The sequence below is a fragment of the Lithobates pipiens genome, unplaced genomic scaffold (assembly GCF_037356315.1).
Source record: "Lithobates pipiens isolate NorthernLeopardFrog02 unplaced genomic scaffold, aLitPip1_a1.2 Scaffold_16, whole genome shotgun sequence".
Taxonomy (NCBI): Eukaryota; Metazoa; Chordata; class Amphibia; order Anura; family Ranidae; genus Lithobates; species Lithobates pipiens.
The window spans coordinates 594962893-594982205 of record NW_027507748.1 but is presented as its reverse complement, the minus strand read 5'-3'; the positions used below and the strand labels follow the sequence as shown (position 1 = coordinate 594982205).

General features: G+C 46.1%; 1 protein-coding gene across 1 annotated transcript in view; it reads left to right on the top strand.

The window, feature by feature from the left end:
- Nucleotides 1–19313, top strand: part of LOC143983848 (polyunsaturated fatty acid lipoxygenase ALOX15B-like) — a 114675-nt gene that overhangs the window by 54222 nt on the left and 41140 nt on the right. Inside the window, exons 7-8 of the mRNA XM_077483948.1 lie at nt 16400–16543; nt 17001–17204. Coding sequence (XP_077340074.1) covers nt 16400–16543; nt 17001–17204 — 348 coding nt within the window. The remainder of the gene's footprint in view (nt 1–16399; nt 16544–17000; nt 17205–19313) is intronic.

The window sequence follows — 19313 nt, the reverse complement described above, 5'->3', positions numbered from 1 at the left end:
GTGATGTGTTGGGGGTGTCGCTGGGCAACACGGACTTTCAACTCCAAAGGTTTTCTATGGGGTTGAGATCTGGAGACTGGCTAGGCCACTCCAGGACCTTAATGCTTCTTACAAAGCCACTCCATTGCCCGGGCAGTTTGTTAGGGATCATTGTCACGGTGAAAGACCCAGCCACGTTTCATCTTCAATGCCCTTGCTGATGGGAGGTAGTTTACACTCAAAATCTCACAATATACATGGCCCTATTCATTCTTTCGTGTACATGGATCTGTCATCCTGTTCCCTTTGCAGAGAAACGGCCCCAAAGCATGATGTTGCCACCCCCATGCTTCACAGTAGTTATTGTGCTCTTTGGTAGGTTTTCTAGAGAGCATTTGGATGATCCAGAAAAACCAGACGGGCCCGGACATGTACTGGCTTAAGCAGGGGGACACGTTTGCCACTGCAGGATCTGAGTCCCTGGCAACATAGTGTTACTGATGGTAGCCTTTGTTACATTGGTCCCAGCTCTCTGCAGGTCATTAACTAGGTTCCGCTGTGTGGTTCTGTGTATTTTGCTCGCCATTCTTGTGATAGTTTTGACCCCACGGGGTGAGATCTTGCCTGGAGCCCCAGATTGAGGGAGATTATTGTGGTCTTGTGTGTCTTCTATTTATTGCTCCCAGTTTTTCTTCACCCCAAGCTGCTAGCTTTATTGCAGATTCAGTCTTCCCAGCCTGGTGCAGATCTCCAATTTTGTTTATGGTGTCCTTCAACAGCTCTTTGGTCTTCTCCATAGTGTAGTTTGGAGTGTGACTGAACTTATTATGAGTATAAGACACTTGTCCACAACCTCAAAAAGGTCCATTAATACAGGTAATGAGTGGAGGACAGAGGAGCCTCTTAAAGAACATACAGGTCTGAGAGCCAGAAAGCTTGTTTGTAGGTGACTAAATATATTCCACCATAATTTGCAAATAAACTTTCAGAAATCAGACAGTGTGATTGTCTGGATTTGTTTTGACATTTTGTGTCATAGTTGAGGTATACCTATGGTGACAATTGGAGGCCTCATCTTTTTAAGTGGAAGAACTTGCACAATTGGCGGCTGGCTAAATACTTTTGTGCCCCCCTGTAAGTGATGCTAACAAGGAAGAACATTTTACAAATTGGGTTATTGGCAACATGTCGCAACATGATTGGGTATAAAAAAAGCATCTTGGATGAAGTGTTTAAATACTTCAGCCCCGGAAGATTGGGCTACTCAATGACCAGAGCACTTTTTACAGTTTGACACTGAGCTGCTTTAACTGATAATTGCGTGGTCATGCATTGTTGTACCCAAATTCTATTTTTGGACCTTGTTGGTGGTTTGGTCCTAGGGACACTCTCCTTAGGAGTATGGCTTTGCATTTGGTTTTAAAAAGGGAGCTGGAGTACTGCAATGCCCAGCAGGCCCTTTGTGCAGTAAGCCTGAGGAACTGCAATCCCCAGCATGCCCCTTCAGCCCCCCGCCAGTTCAGCAGAGTGTTGTGCCTTCCAGTCTTCTCCTCTGCTAATGGAGGGGCATTGGGGGGCACTAGTGACAAGTTGAGGAGCCAGTTAGTGCTTCTTCAGGCTCCCAGGTGGAGTCATGGGGAGCAGGGTTGGGTGGTGAGCCTTCTAGACCCTCCTTGCTCCAAGCTTTCCCTTGAGGGGGTGGAGAATCTCTTGGGAGACATCTGTACCTCCCTGGGAATACAGTAGAAGAAGCTGCTATTGCTTCACGACCAGATGCATCAGGGCTTTGGGAAATGGTGGTCCCCAACCCAGGAAGGTCTGGTGGAAGCTATCAACAATTGTCAAGATCTGGGTAGGAAACGCTTCCTTTCAAAGGCCCTGTAGCCTAGGTTTTCTTTTCATTGAGGATGTCAGTCAACATGGTACCTAGACTGGACACAGCCTTCTATCAGGTTTCCAGGCATACAGGCCTTTTTTGGGGGAGATCCCATGGATAAGAGGATGGATCCACTCTTGAGAGACTCTACCTAGGGGCAGGAATAGAGACAATCTTGTCCTTTCCTGTGCTTTTGCAGGGGGTGGCATATATTACGCATGCCTGAGTAACTAGCTAGGTCTGCCAGATCATCAACCCCAGTCTCCGTTTAAAGCTCGGCAGTAGGACAGTGCATCCAAGGCTAAGCTCTGTGGGATTCTCATGGATGGCTTGTTTTTGGTTAGGTCCTGGCCTGGAAACAGTTTAGATCGGACGGCTGATGGGCGAGTCCTTTCCTGTCTGGAGTTGCTGGGGAAGCAAGGAATAAGTCTCTCCCTCAAAATTCAGGGTCCCAAAGACTGACGTTCCAAAGAGGTCTTGGGGTCAGAAAGGGGGGGTTTGTGCTCTTGAATAGTCCAACGGAAGATTGGGGGCCTTCCTCCCATAGTGGGTAGTGATCTCCAATCCATTTCTTCTGGTTTGGTTAACGGCTTGATTTTGCAAGCCACCCCCTGGCCGCTCATCACCAGTAGGGATGAGCCGAACACCCCCCAGTTCAGTTCACACCAGAACTTTCGAACGGACCCCAAATTCGTACGAACTTTAGAACCCCATTAAAGTCTATGGGACTCAAACGTTCAAAATTAAGTGTTAATTTTAACGGCTAATATGCAAGATGCTGTCCTAAAAAGGGTTTGGGGACCTGGGTCAATGCCTAAAATGTTTTTAAAAATGACTGTTTTTGGCAGGAGCACTGATTTTAATGACGATTAAAGTGGGGAAAAAAAGTGAAATATTCCTTTAAATATCATGCCTGGGGGTTGTCTGTAGTATGCCTGTGAAGTGCCACGTGTTTAGAACAGTCCCTGCACAAAATGACATTTAACGGAAATAACGTCATTTAAAACTGCTTGCGGTTTTAATGTTATATCTGGTTCCTGCAATATGGTTGAAAATCATTGAGAAAAATGGCATGGGTAGCCCTCGCTGCCCATTACCAGCCTATTTGGGTCTTGTACGCATATTAAGGGGAACCCTGTACCCATATTAAAAAAGGAAATGCGTGTGGCCCCCAGGCACTATATACTCAAAACGGCAGTATACAGGCGGTGCAAACAAGACAGGGACTGTGTAGGTTTGTTGTGTTAAGTTGAATATGTTTGTAATTTTTCAACTGGTACATTGTTAAAGTGTAGCTCCAGTCAAAACAATTTTTAAGCTTTTTGGAAAACATAGGGAAGGCATTATCACCCCTATATAATTTGTTTTGCCCATCTTTTTTCATCTCACTTGCTGTTGTCTCCTTCCGTTTGCAAGTAGATGTTTGTAAGTTGGATGTTTGAAAGTAGGGGCCTGCCCTATATGCTCTGCAGAAACGGCAGAACAAGTTGTTGGTTTTGCCACAACATTGTAAGCCCTCAAAGTGACTCTTGGTGGGCGCTGGAGCGCCCTGCTATGAACGATTATATCAAGAATTGTAATTGCATGCCATTGTTAAACAGTGGTAGAAAAATTGACCTTTGGTGGTTGTGGTGCTGGTGCCACAACACTATAAGTCCTCAGTTACTCTGGGTGGGCACAGGAACGGGCCCTCCTGTGAAATATTATATCAAGAATTGTAATTAAATGTCCCTGTTAAACAGGGGCAGAAAAATTGGGCCTTGGGCGCTGGTGCCACAACACTGCAACCTCTCCCATATACTCTAGTTTTATTGCAGGAATAAGCCCTGCTGCAAAGCGTTGCATCAAAAACTGTAATTAAACGCCCCTGTTAAACAGGGGCAGAAAAATTGGGCTGATGGCATCAACCAGAAATGTTCTTCCAACATATCAGAGGAAGAGGATGGACAATCAACATAACATAACAGGACAGTCACTCAGCATCAGCATAGGCAGTCTTGAAGGGATGTGATATTTCAAAAAAAATTATTCTGTTACATCAGCTTCAGGTGCTTGGTAGCTGTGGGTTATCCAAGACTGATTCATCTTGATGAAGGTCAGTCGATCAACTGATTCGGTGGACAGGCGCACCCTGTGATCAGTAACAAGGCCACCAGCAGCACTGAAGGTGCATTCCGAAAGAACGCTGGATGCAGGACAGGCCAGTAGCTCAATTGCATACTGTGCAAGCTCTGGCCAGTGATCCATCCTCAAGACCCAGTAAGCCAGAGGATTTTCGGTGGGAAAGGTGTCCAAGTCTGACCTTGCCCCTAGGTATTCCTGCACCATGTAAATCGGACGCTGGCGATGGTTGCTGGAACCGGTCATACCTTTGGGCTACGGACTAAAAAATTATCTGAAAGCATCAGACGGCCACCTTCTCCACTGCTCCTTCTGACCTATGCCTCAGCAACACGTTGTCTAGGACCAGGAGTTTGTAACCTCCCAGTCTCTGGGAATGCGTTGCACAGACCTTTCTGCAAGGCCTCCCAGAGATGTCTCATCCTCTGCTCCCTCTGCGATGGCAAGATAAGGTCGGCAACCTTACCCTTGTACCGTGGATCAAGGAGAGTGGCCAGCCAGTAATGGTCCCTCTCCTTGAGCCGAAGAATACGAGGATCCTTCCGCAGGCTTTGCAGGATCAGGGAGGCCATACAGCGTAGGTTAGCTGAGGCATTCGGTCCGGAGTCCTCTGGGTCACGAAGGACAACATGATCCGCAGCTACCTCCTCCCAGCCACGTACAAGTCGATGGGTTTCTTGGGACTGTAAATCATCCCTACAAGACTGCTGATGCTGAGTGCCAGCCTCCACCTCCATGCTGACACAATCATCCTTCTCATCCTCTTCCTGTGTGATGGGTGGCACAGCAGGAACACTGTCTGGATAAAGGGGGCCTTGAGAGGCAAGCAAGTCCTCCTCTTCCTGCCTCAAGTGCCCTGTCCATTATTCCACGCAGCGTATGCTCCAAGAGGTGGACAAGGGGTACAGTGTCACTGATGCATGCACTGTCACTGCTCACCATCCTTGTGGCCTCCTCAAATAGTGACAGGACAGTGCATGCATCCCTGATCATGCCCCACTGGCGTGGTGAGAAAAAACCGAGCTCCCCTGACCCTGTCCTGGTGCCGTAGTCGCACAGGTACTCATTGATGGCCCTCTGCTGCATGTGCAGCCGGTGCAGACTGGCCAACGTTGAGTTCCACCTGGTGGGCATGTCACATATAAGGCGGTTCTTGGGCAGGTTCAACTCCTTTTGGAGCTCAGCCAGCCAAGCACAGGCATTAAATGATCGGCGGAAATGCACACACTTTCCTGGCCTGCTTCAGGATATCCTGTAAGCCCGGGTACCTGCCCAAGAACCGCTGCACCACCAGGTTAAGGACGTCAGCTACACAGGGCACATGGGTCAGTTGTCCCTGTCGGAGGGCGGAGAGGAGGTTGGTGCCATTGTCGCAAACCACCATTCCTGGCTTAAGCTGGCTTGGCGTCAACCACCTCTCGGCCTGCCCCTGCAGAGCTGACAAAACATCCGCCCCAGTGTGGCTCCTGTCCCCCCAAACCAGCGCAAGCACTGCATGGCATCCTTTTGCCCGACACTTGCGTAGCCCCTGGAACGCCTACGGAGCACCGCTGGTTCTGAGGACAGAGCACTGGAAGAGGCCATGGAGGAAAGAGCAGGGGGTGGAGGAGAGAGGGATGTCACAACCAATAGTAGCATTTTGGAGGCGTGGAGGAACAATCTCCGACACTAATGCACCTTGTCCTGCATCCTTCCCAGCTGCCAGAAGAGTGACCCAATGGGCCGTGAAAGACGGGTAACGTCCCTGTCCATGCCTGCTGGACCATGAGTCAGCGGTAATATGCACCTTACCGCTGCCCGCCCTGTCCAGCGAGGCAAGGACATTGCCTTCCACATGCCGGTAGAGAGCCGGAATCGCCTTCCGTGAGAAGAGGTGTTTGGGGACCTGCCACTGAGGAACCGCACATTGTACAAACTCATGGAAGGGGGCTGAGTCTACCAACTGAAAAGGCAGCAGTTGAAGTGCTAGCAATTTAGCCAAGCTAGCATTCAACCGCTGGGCATGTGAATTGCTGGGAGTGAACTTTTTTCGCCGGTCCAGCAGCTGGGGCAGGGACCTTTGCCTGCTATAATCGGACGTGGGTGTACTGCTAGCGGAGTGCCCGGAAGCACTTGGCTGTGACACACCTAATTCTACACCTTCATTCCCCTCAGAGCAGGTTTCAGAGAGGACTGAAGGTCTAGTGGGGTTGGAGATGCCTGCTGATGAGGAGCAAGGAGAGGTCCGCTTTGTTCTTTGATGTGGGTCTTTGAGGTACGCTTGCCAATGAGCTGCATGGCAGGTCAACATATGTCTGGTCAAGCATGTGGTGCCAAGCGGCTGATGTTTTGGCCACGCGAGATACGAGACATATGTTGCAAATAGCAGCAGTGCGATCTGATGCACTCGTCTCAAAAAAAGCCCACACCAAAGAACTTTTAGAATAACGCACAGAGGCAGCGCCCTGCACAGGCGGAGCTCTGCGGTGTGATTCAGTCGGTGTGCTGCCCCTAAGCTGGCCCCCGGAGGGCATCCTGCCTCGTTGGACATGTGCCTCCTCCTCCCTCCTCCTCCATCGCTGGAGCAAACCTGGCAGTATGCTGCAGCTTGTGGAACATGACTGCCAGATTGCTGTACTTCTTAAGCATCCCCCTCTCTCTCTGCACTCACGCTACTGCCTTCCTCTAGCTGAGTATCATCATCAGAGCCTACAAAACACTGGGCATCCTCCTGGAGCATGTACCCAACACTGTGCTCAAAGAGTTCAGGAGACTCCTCAGGAGGATGTGGTGGGTCTAGGGAAGGAGTCACTGATGACATTGAGAGGAGGGAAGACGATGCGTTGGCAGCTGCTTTGCCAGTACCCTGAGCCTGGGTGTGAGAGTATGAGGATGAAGAGGGCTTGGTCATCCACTCTACCAAGTCGTTGGCATGTTGCAGGTCAACATGTCCAGCTGCCGAAAAGGACAAGCGTGTCACATGGCCACGTGCTGACAATGCACCGTGTCCACGACCAGCACTGTTGTCTCTAGACGCAGAGTCTGCTTGCCCTCTTTTATCGGCTCGCGCCTGTCTGCCTCTCCTTGCTGGCCTTCCAGACATGGTAATGGCCTGAAGGGAGCTGGGTAGTGTATATTGTGCTGGAGGCACACAACACCCGCTAACTCCTGCAGATGCCTTTATTATAGAACACCAGCAATAAAGGGTAAATACAGATGTATAGTGTGCTGTGCTGGAGGCACACACAACTTCCAATAACTCCTGCAGATGGCTCAAATAGAGAAGAGCTATGTAGGTGGATATAGCAGTGTGTACTGGGTACAGAGCATGCAGACAGCACGCACAAGCTCCTAACACTGACTGCAAACTCTATTATAAAAGATATATATCGCTAGCTATATAGGTGAGGTGAATATAGCGGTGTATACTGCCGTCAGGGCATGCAGACAACCACTACAGAAGAGCAAGATCAAAAAATCGGCCGATAATAATCGGTGTGTACTGTGTTGAAGGTACACAGAACACCCACTAACTGCTTCAGATGCCAACACACTACACAAGGCCGCCACACTGGCAGCCTTATATAGTGTGGGGCGTGTACCACACAGCCTGAGCTATGATTGGCCACAGGCATCCTTCCTGTGGCCAATCATGGCTCTCCTCGCTGCTGGTGCTGTGATTGGCCAAGCATGCGGGGTCACAGTGCATGCTTGACCAATCATGAGCCAGCAATGTACTGTGCCATCGCAGTGCGTTGTGGGCCATGAGCACCACGCGAATTTGGTGCGAACAGCCCATAACGTTCGGAATTCGCCGAACATGCGAACAGCCGATGTTCGAGTCGAACGTATGTTCGACTTTAACACGAAGCTCATCCCTAATCACCAGTTTACCAAACTGCACAAAAAAGCATCAGCCTTTCTACCCTCCCTGAAATTCTAAACGTTGTCTCAACAGTGGCTTAGTGGCTGGCACTTAGACTTGCAGCACTCGAACCATAGGTTCAGTCTCTGACAGGTTATTGCCTTCTTGGGACTTGAATAGTAAACAGCAGTGTATCCTGAAAATGGGCAACGGCCTAGCTACCAATGCCACATCGGTATGTTTTAAAAAGGGTGTTCCTAGTCCTGGAAGCTGTCAAAGGATGGCAAGATGAGGTAATCCTTTTCAAGGGAAGGTAGAGGAGCCAGTTGGTGCTTCAGGCTCCCAGGTGGAGGTAGAGGGGTTGGACGGTGAGGCCTTTAAACCCTCTCGCTACAAGACTTCCCTGGAGGAGGTGGAGAATCTTTTGGGAGCCATCTATGCCATCCTGGGATTTCAGGAGTAGAAGCTATTGCTCAATGACCAGAGGGATTAGTTACAGGACAATGACTAATCAACATTTCTGCCTACCAGCAGAGTTTCTGGGTTTTCACACCAAACATGCCACTTCATATAGAGAAGGCTAGTTCTTCTGTTAAGCACAACTGACTCAGACTTCCCTAAATTCAGGGCCTGGGGAACAGTAACTACAGAAGGCTCTGTATAGACTCTGTCCACCCCCCTCCGTCCAAACTGCTTTAATGGCAATTGGACCTGAGTGACACTTATTTGCACATCCCTATGGCGGAGAGCTTTTAGTTTCCCAGGCTGACAGTAGAACCAGGGAAGGTGTGCTACTCGGGGGCATTTTAATAACTGCCTAGCTGGGTGATCTGCTCCTATTTATCTTCAAACCAAGGTTCTCCTGTTCTCGCTGAACTGCATTGGCCCAGGAGGCTGTGGTTCCCTAGCCAGTACGTTCTGGATACTGACAATCTGAGGGGACCTTCATCTTGGGTCAATTCTGCTGTCCCCAGGTGAAGAGGTGGATTCTTCCTGCATGGCTTCTGAGGAGGAATTACTAAATGCAAGAGCTACTCGGATGAGGTGGTGGCCCCAAGTAGCAGGAAAAGGAAAACCTGCTCAATCTACTGGAGACATTTTCAACAGCTGGTACGCAGAGTGCATTCCTGATCAGGGCCCCCTTTTCTACGAATCTTTCCATACCAGGTGTTTTCAAGAGGGTAGCCTTGAAGTTTCGGAGGCCAAGAAATTATTTTGCCAACTTTCGGTTCAAATCCTGTGGGTGAACATAGGCTGTATGTTAAAAGGTTGTCGCACCTTTGCCAAACTCTACAGGTTGGATCTGTGGATCAATAAGGATTGGACCTTTGGGGGGGGGGGATAAGGGTTCTACAAGTGGTGGTCCCACCCTAGGGTTAGTGCTCGTTTTTATCCTCTCAAAGGTGGCTGTCCTGAAAGATGTTTAGGGAAAAGCAGAGTTGCTTATCAGTAATCTTTCTAGGATTCTTTCAGGACAGCACGGATACCCACCCAAAACAGTGTCTGCAATAAGGAGACTGCCCACTGGCTAAGTGGGTAGCAGTTCTGTCTAGCAACACTGGGGCTGCAGGTTCACTTCCCACAATTTTGTAATGGAGTCCCTGACAGAACAGTCAGGAGGATTAAAAGTTGTGTGACATGTCTCCCCAGCTGGTCGGAGGTACTCTTAGAAGACAGAGCCCAGTGGGGCAAGAGGGGCTTAAATCTTGAAGCTAAGGTGGTGGTTCCTGTGAAGGGAGCTGAGGTGTCTCAAAGGTGGTTGTCCTGAGACTCCTGGAAATATGTTACTGGTACACAACTCCCACATTTTTGTTTTTACTTTGCCATTATTCACTTTTTTTAAATATTTTTGCAATGCAAACACTGACTGACTATTCTGAAATTTTCTTATTTTGTTATAAGAAAGCCAATAAACTAAAATTTTTAGTCATGCATTTAGGCCAAAATGTATTCAGCCACATGTCTTTGGTAAAAAAAATCTAAGCGTATATTTGTTTGTACAAAAGTTATAGCGTCTACAAACTATGGTACGTTTTCTGAAATTTATGCAGCTTTTAGTTTGACTGCCTATCATTTCTTGAGGTGTTAAAGTGGCAGGGTAGTATAACCCCATTTTGGAAAGTGGGCATCCCAAGGAAATTCTTTCCACTGCTTGTAAAAGTCTAGAGGCCAATTAGCCACTAGGATTGCTTTTACATGAAAGCTGACGGAATAGAATATACCAAGATACATGAAACATGCATTCTGATATACAAGATGCATGCTTTCTGGTATAATCAAAGTCCAGCAACATACCAGTATGTTGCTGGTTCTTGTTGGGCGTACATTGTAATGTTTTTTTAATGCGAAAAAGATTGATCGATAGGTTTGCCCACCATTAGAATACTGCCCTTCATCCAGCCACTTCTAATGATGGGCATACATGCACAATTTAAATGACAACTGATGGTTAAATTGCCTCCTACAGGGCTGGAGTCGATGATTAACGAATTGTGGGAGCTAATGCTGTTGCTGTCAAGATGGATAAATCTGTGCTGCAGCTGAATGGCTTGCCTTCTAAGTTAATGATGGTTAACAATACAAAGTAATATAACAGTAAGACCTACCATACCTGCAAAGCAAATGCAATAAAGCATAGTAAAAATAAAACGGAATATAGAATACGGTAATAGTGAGTGGACAGAGCTAACGTGAGGGAGAACAATAGACAGAAGAAATATGAAACCAACTATTTTTGGCTTTTATTTCTGTGTGGGTTTTTTCACTTTTATAAACTGAACGTTGTAGATTAGGGTCCCAACTGTGATGGCCATGTCGTCTTTTGAGACAATGTGGTGCTGTACCCTACGCTAATACTATACTAGTGTGTGGTAGCGTTTGAAACCGTCACCGATGCATAGACCAGATTGGTCAGGAGGGACAATGCAGTTGTCACATCTAAAACCGTGTTTTCTGCATGCATGACCTTCTTTGGTTAGGGGTACCAGGGAGGACATACAGAAAATGCCCCACATGCAGCCAGCTTGCTACATTTGTGTTGGGAAGGTGGGCCATAGCACCATCTAGAAACCGAAGGGCTGTGACAAACTCTTCCTGAATTTGAGGAAGCATCTAGTTTGTCCTGATGCTTTGTAAAGCACAAAAGCTTTCAGGGCCAATTGAAATCAAAATATACAGACCAATTGAAATAAGTAGACACTTTGTACTAACGTCTGGCCTTGCATGCAATTGGGTACAGTAACTGGTCATTGGGGTCCACCCCCTCCCATATTAAGGTTGTATTTGTGGACACGGGTTTCTCCAACACCAATCGCTGTAGGAATTTTGACTGTGAAGGGAGTACAGAACAAATTGTTCCATGAATCCCTCCACTTCACTGCTAACACATTATTACACTTCAAGCAGGCTCTCTCCTATCTAATTTGGGATTCTACAAGCCGTAGGAAGCCCTAGCTATTGGATCGCACTGTGCCACATAAGCCAATTCCATAATCAAAAAGGTGACTCAAGTGGCATGCTCATAATTGTCCACATACAAGTGGTACCACTTTCCAAATAAGGGTGACTCCAAGTCCCACACAATCTTACCAGCACTCCCTATGTCGTCTGGGCAGTTCTCCAGCTCTACATAATGTGCAGAGCAACATGTACATGACCATCTTTTCCCTCGTAAATCCATAAAACAGATGCAAGCTGTTGGTTGAAGTGGCATATAAGGGGCCACATTTTGTAGAGCCTGCCGTCCTCAGGGTAACCCTGGATTTGATTGAGTTCAATGAAGTGCATGAACTACAAGATCTGCTCGTATCGTATCATGGAGGCAGAACACGGGCATATGATGAATTGGGTCAGTGGACCAATATGTCAAACTCACTCCTTTTTAGTTATGCCGATGAGGGCTAAGCCCAGGAAGGTCTTAAATTTAGAGATTGTAAAAGGTATCCAATCTCTGGCAAGGGTCAACTGTGCATTAGTGGCGCTGAATTGACCAGCATACAAACTGCTTTGGTCCACAATAGATCTATTGATCTTCCATGAATAATGGCAAATAAGAATCAAGTGACACAAAATCAATTGTTTCCACCTGAATTCCAGGTTGGCCAATGAATGGTAGAAGTATGGGTGCTGTGGAAGTGGTGGGCTCCCAATTAGGATTGGAAAATGCAGCAGGAAGGGCACTATGGGCTCAACAGGCCTTTTTGTCTTCTTGGTGGCTGTGGGACACTACTCGTGCTAGCCACATCTCCAGCTTGAATTGCACTTATGGGATTTGTCATGTCACCAAGTGTTACTGCAGTGCTGGATGTACAACCAGGATGTACTAGGCCACTGGTGCTTTCCAGTTCGCCAGGATGAGCAACACTAGTACTGGCTCTCTGCACCATGTGAGAGCCCTGTGGTTCTTGCACTTCAATGATGGCAGAACTGGGTCAGGTACTCCTGACCTTGGCAGGGACCACTGTCAGAGCAGCGCTGCTGTCTACGGTTCATATTTTCAGCCCGATTGACAGATGAGTCAAGAGGAAGTCTCTCATCTGTCATGCTCCAGAAACGTGTAGGCCTCTTCACTACTGTACCTTCAATTAGACATTTTGGTCTCTGAATTTACTGCTACAGAAAAGAGCTCCTGACTGCGACTGCTTCAAAACCTACTAAAAAAAAAAATGCGTTCGCAGGCCTGACTCTGTGAATGTTGCCGTTATGTGTTGTGTTTTTGCAATTGACAGTAATCGATTTGATACTGCACTTGGGTGGGCAAAGGTGCTAAAAGCAGGTGCTAGCAGGTATCTTGGCTGATCCTGCATTTTTGGGAAACCTAAATTGCTGTGGATGCTAGTATAGATATGATCAGATATTAATCTGTTCAGACTCTTTACTACTGAGGGAGGTGTATAGTGTTGTGACAAGAATAGTGATCACTGGTGACTGGGTGATCAAGGGGTTAAACCCTTTTTATTAGACTTATTTGGGCCTACACAAAGTACCCTAACACTGATTTTTGTCACTGACACCAATACAGTGATCAAAAATGAACACTGCACTGGGTGAAACGACAGGGTGGAGGGGTTAACTGGGAAGGGGGGGCGATCGTGGTGTGACAAGTGGTGTTTGGTGTCAGTGTAGTGTTGGTGCACTTACTGTGAGATCTCTTCCCCCCCCCCTCTCTGGAACAGAAAAGGGTTCCACGAGGAGAGATGACATCACTTCCCCTGCTGTTAACACTTGCACGTGCAGGGGAAGGATTTTGTTTGCCAGGACTAATCACCAGGTTTGATACCTTTTTGGCCTGAGCATTGATCAGTTCTGGCTCAAATCCATGTAGCTATGACGCTTCGTGCAGCCGGACCAACCTGCCGCAGTAACTGCAGAGGCTGGTCCAGAACCGGTTAAGTAAAGATTGGCATAGTTTCAGCCATCTGTGAAAAGCTGCGTCTAAAATTTGCAGAACAATTTCAGAATAACATTCCTCAATGTAAAATTGTGAAGACTTGGAATCTTTTGATAGTATGTACTGTAGAAGATTTAAAGAATCTGGCTTAATCTCTGTGCAAGAGACTAAGTCAAAACACATTGGATCTTTGGGCCCTCAGATGGCACTGCATTAACCCTTTTGTTGCCAGAGCCATTTTTTTGCCCACATTTAAAAAAAATCATTAGGCCTGAAGATTATATAAAACCCACAAACCTATATATTCTAAAAGCAGAATAAAATGGTGCTCTTCTTAGCAGTTGTAGGGTTAAATCTGTGAGGCTGTTTGATGGTGACAATGAGCATGTATTCCTCCCTCTTCCTCTGCACAAAACCAAAGTTTTGGCAGTTTCATTCTGTGTAATGATTCCCAACAGTTGCTTGGCTCCCCACTGCTATGAAAGTTTGCACCCCCTGTGCCTCAAATGCTGCCCAGTGTCTATGGGGTTAACTGATTTGGTCTCCTCAGGCTGGATCTCCTTTTGTAGTGACCTGTGTGGATTTCTTTGGGACACAAGCCACCTTCTCTCATGCACAAGTCTCCTAATTGGTCTCAGTAACGGAGATATGGTGACGAATTTTCTTTGGGTCTTTTCACTGTAGGAAGGTGGAAAGGATTGTAGATGTCTGGCTGCTCCCCTTTTCTCGCCCAGACTGGGGGCAGAGGGCTTCTGCTGCTTTGCTGTGTTGAGGTGGACTGATCATTTTAACTTAGATTTTTGCATTTTACAGCCACATTAATGCCTTCCTGTCTGCCCTACAGCAGAATGGCAGCCAGGCGGTGGTTCTGTTGGCTTGATTGGGCATCATATGACATCCAGCAGGGGCATGCAGCACGGTGAGTTGCTCTGACACACTATCTCCTGGTTTTGGTGAAAAGCCTGTGAGTTAAATGTAAGCTTTTCACTATGTGATCTGATCATGTCCAATCACAGCTGATCCTATCATAACCAGGAAGTGCTGGTTATAGGCTTTTCCTCTATTCGCGCTGAAGAGGTGCGAGTAGAGGAGAGCTTATAAGCGGCTCTCCTGACAGGTCTGTGCTGATGATCAGTGCATTGATTACATTGGTGCACGTTGAAGGAGAAAATGAACTAGTTTACTAGAAACTTTTTTTATTTATTTTTTACTTCAGTCTTTGTAGCACAAAAAATGGAAGAAAACTGGTGATTAGTTACAACTGAAAGCTCTATTTGGGGGGGGGGCGCAACATTTTCATATGGGATCATAGTGGCGGTGGTAGGTACCCTAATATCTTTCATCACTGGCATGTGTCACTGGTAGGTATCCCAGGATCTGGTAGCATGGTTATGCGATCTAACTGGCGGTGGTAGTTACCCTAATGTCCTTTTACCTTCTGGCACATGACAAGGTAACGTGTAATAAGTAGCTACCCTGGAGTATAGCATTACCATGTGAGGAAGGATGGCAGTAGGTATGCCAGTGTCCGATCACATCACCATGTGATCTAGCTGGCTGTGGTATGTGCCCTAATGTTGTGCATCATGTGTATGATGGAGGTGGTATGTACCCTGAAGTCTTGTGGCGTTGGCATGTGATGATGGTAATGGTAGGTAACCTATTGTCTCAAAGCATTGCTATGGATGGCAGTGGTAGGTGCCCTTGTGTATGGTGACATTGCCATTTTAGGCTAGCAGGGGTAGCCCAATATCTGGCAGCATTGTCATATGGCAAAGATGGTGGTGGCAGTTGGTTCTGTCATGTTGCATTGTGATGTGCATTAGATGTCTATATGTGCCCTTAAGTCTGGCACTGTTGTGTCAAGGATGGCAACAGTTGGTACTGTCATGTAGCATTGTCATGTGGTTAAGAGTTTAGATCAACACCTAGTTGGGTGCAATTCTACCTAAGACCCTGCTCACCCATAGTGCAGTGATGGAAAAGTCAAAAGTACAGTTGATAGGTGGGAGCAGAGTAGGCTTCTCTGAAGAGGGTTTTCAGGGATCGTCTAAGAGTAGGGAATGGTTGGACAGATTGGGGTAGGGAGTTCCATAGGATAGCAGAGGCTTGGGGGGGGGGGGGGTCCTGGAGGTGAGCATGGGAGATTAAGATGGAGCTAGAGAACAGGAGGTCATGGGAGGAATTAAGAGGAGGATTGGGTTGGCATTTTGAGATTAGATTGGTGATGTAGCTGGGGGCCGAGTTGTGAATGGCTTTGAAAGTTGTTAGCATTTAATTTGGGTGAGTGGAAGCCAGAGGAGGTATTGACAGGAGTAGCAGACACTGAATGGTTGATAAGGTGGGGGTAGCCCATATAAAGGTAACCCTATGAGGGAGTTGCAGTAGTTGAGGTGAGATGACAAGGGAATGAATATCATTGGTTAGGAAGAGGCATATTCTGGAGATTTTGCCGAGGTGGAGGCATTAAGATTTCAACAGTGATTGGACGTGGGGCTGAAAAGGATAGTTCAGGTTCCAGGATTACACCTAGCCCCTTGGCATGTGGGAAAGGGCTGATGGTTGTACCATTGATCTTGATAGAGAAATTGCTGAGAGGCACATGGGGAGGAAAGCTTTTTGGCGGTTACGGATTGAATGGGACAACTCCAGCAACTGGTCTCCTCGGTTCCCAGACATTTACAGTGTTATGAGGGGTGATGCTACACTGATAAACATGGCCCTGTCCCAATTTGAGACATGTTCTTTTTTTCAAAATTACGTTTTTTCTTTTTAAGATGGTGCATTTTTTCAGTTTAAACATTTGATGTTTTCTTTGTTGTGACTAAAATATGGGTTTGAGATTTGCAAATCATTGTATATGTAGATTTTACACAGCGTACCAACTTTTTTAATTCGGGTTGTAAAAAGGAACTGGACTTGCATGTATAGCCAATACATGGATACAGTAGGGAGGGAATGAAATCCTTGTCTCTTTACTTTTTGCTGTCTGTGCCATTGGGGAGATTTCCTCAGACAAGAAGTGAGGAGAAATCTGACACTTCAGAGATTATAATCCATGTGTTTTATAACCAAAATAAAATTATCTCCGTCTTTGTCCTACATGACAAAATATACATTTGATTGTGTCTGGCTAGACTAAGTTAATTCATTTCATTGCTGATCAGATTTCCTAATTGTTACCTTTCAGAATGGTCACATTTTCCTGGCAGATTATGAGGTTCTCCAGGGTGTTCCCACCAATACTATCAATGAAAAGCCTCAATACATTGCAGCCCCTATGTGTCTACTGTGGAAGAATCCTCAGGATCAGCTTGTCCCAATTGCCATCCAGGTAATTTTACTTTTATATTTGGAGCACCACTCTACATAGACTCTGAGGTAAAGTTGGCACGGGGCTTCTGCTGTAGCCACAGGAGCCAGATTTGTTTAGGTTGGTCTGCAAGTTCGATTAGCTCCACCTGACTCTTTGAGAAGCTTCTGGAGACTGGGGCGGGAGGATGCAAATGTGAATGACCCCTGTGTGTTAAACCCCTTGAGCTAGTGGGGGGCGTGTGGGTTTTTTTTCAGTTCCAGGCTCCCCTTCTCCACAGGGCAGATAGTCCATTTTATTACACTAGCATGCAAGCAGCATGAATAAACTTTAAGGAAACAGTTTTCAGTAATTTAATTTTTTCCTTCCTGGATCATTATAAAAGTAGTTCAATGCAAATAAAACAAACCCTGCAATATGTCTTGGTTACATTATTATGGCCAATAAATGGATACCATGATCTTTTTTTGTATTCCAGTTATCTCAGACTCCTGGAACAAATGTCCCCATCTTCCTGCCCAGCGACTCTGAATATGACTGGGTATTGGCCAAGATCTGGGTGCGTAGTGCTGATGTCCAGGCGCATGAAGCGGACACTCACCTTCTCCATACCCATCTCTTAGCTGAGGTGTTCTCAATTGCATCTATCAGACACCTTCCAATGGGGCACCCAGTGTATAAAGTGAGTAAAGAGTCAGAGAAAATGTTCTGGTGACACACACACACACACACACACACACACACACACACACACACACACACACACACACACACACACACACACACACACACACACACACACACACACACACACACACCATTATGAAATACAACAAAGAATAGCGCCCATGGGATTTTAAATGAGGTGAGCACAAAAAGATCAATAAAAGTAAATGGTTTATAAATTTATTAAAAATATAGAACTTTCATCATATATGGGATGCATAAAGGTGCCAAACAACTTGGCAGTTATATATTTAACCACTTCAGCCCCGGACCAATAAACACCTTAAGGACCAGAGGTCTTTTTCCAATTTCGCACTGCGCTGCTTTAACTGGTAATTGCGTGGTCATGCAATATTGCACCCAAACGAAATTTGCGTCCTTTTCTTCCCACAAATAGAGCTTGCTTTTGATGGTATTTGATTGCCTCTGCGATTTTTTTTTTTTTTTTTTTGGCGATATAAATGGAAAGAGCGAAAATTTGGAAAAAAAAAGATATTTTCTTCTTTTTGTTATAAGAAAAATCGAATAAACTAAATTTTAGTCATACATTGAGGGCAAAATTTATTCAGCCACATGTCTTTAGTAAAAAAATGTCAATAAGCGTATATTTTTTGGTTTGCGCAAAAGTTATAGCGTCTACAAACTAGAGTACATTTTCTGGAATTTACACAGCTTTTAATTTATGACTGCCGATCTCATTTCTTGAGGTGCTAAAATGGCAGGGCAGTACAAATCCCCCCCCCCCCCCCAAATGACCCCATTTTGGAAAGTAGACACCCCAAGGAAATTGCTGATGGGTATGTTGAGCCCATTGAATATTTATTTTTTTTGTCCTAAGGGATTGAATAATGACAAAAAAAAAAAAAAAAAATTTTTTTTTTTTTACAAAGTTGTCACTAAATGATATATTGCTCACACATGCCATAGTTATATGTGGAATTGCACCCCAAAATATATTCCGCTACTTCTCCCGAGTATGGGGATACCACATGTGTGGGACTTTTTGGGAGTCTAGTCGCGCACGGCACCCCGAAAACCAATCACCACCTTCAGGATTTCTAAGGGTGCAAATTTTTGATTTAACTCCTCACTACCTATCACAGTTTCGAAGGCCATAAAATGCCAAAATGGCACAAAACCCCCCCAAATGACCCCATTTTGGAAAGTAGACACCCCAAGCTATTTACTGAGGCATGTTGAGTCCATGGAATATTTTATATTTTGCCAAAAGTTGCGGGAAGATTACAAACTTTTTTTTTTTTTTGCACAAAGTTGTCACTAAATGATATATTGCTCACACATGCTATGGGCAGAAGTCAAATTACACCCCAAAATAAATTCTGCTGCTTCTCCCGAGTACGGGGATACCACATGTGGGGGACTTTTTGGGAGCCTAGCCACGTACGGGACCCCGAAAACCAAGCACTGCCTTCCGGATTTAAATATAAAATGCTACCAAAAAACCTGTTAGCGATGGCAGGGATCAGGCCTGACTCTGCGATCGCTGCAGTTATGTGTTTAGTGTTTTGTAAGTGACAGTGATCGATCGATACTGCACTTGGGTGGGCTGGGCAGAGGGGCAAAACGCAGGTGCTAGCAGGTATCTGGGCTGATCCCGCTAACAATGCGTTTTTTTGGAACCCTAAACTGCTGGGGACGCTAGTATAGATCTGATCAGATATTGATCTGTTCAGATTCTATAGCACTACGGGAGGTGTATGCTTTGCGTGTGGGTGTTAGCGGTACTGGCACTAACCTAGCGCTGCCTGGGGTGACGCAGACCCTGACCCTAAAACCTAATTGATATCACCCGCCGGGTGATCAGGGGGTTAAACCTTTATTGGGTAATAAATGGTGGGTGCCCTGATGCTATAAAAAACAAACTAACCAGAGTCACCTGTAACACTTATACGGTGATCAGTGGTGAAAGGGTTAACTAGGGGCAATCAGGGGGTTCAAATTTTTATTAGGTAGTATATGGGGGTCCCTGGCGCTATATAAAAACCTGACGGGGAACCTAAATAACTAACTGGCTAACCAGCGTCACCAGTGACACTTATACTGT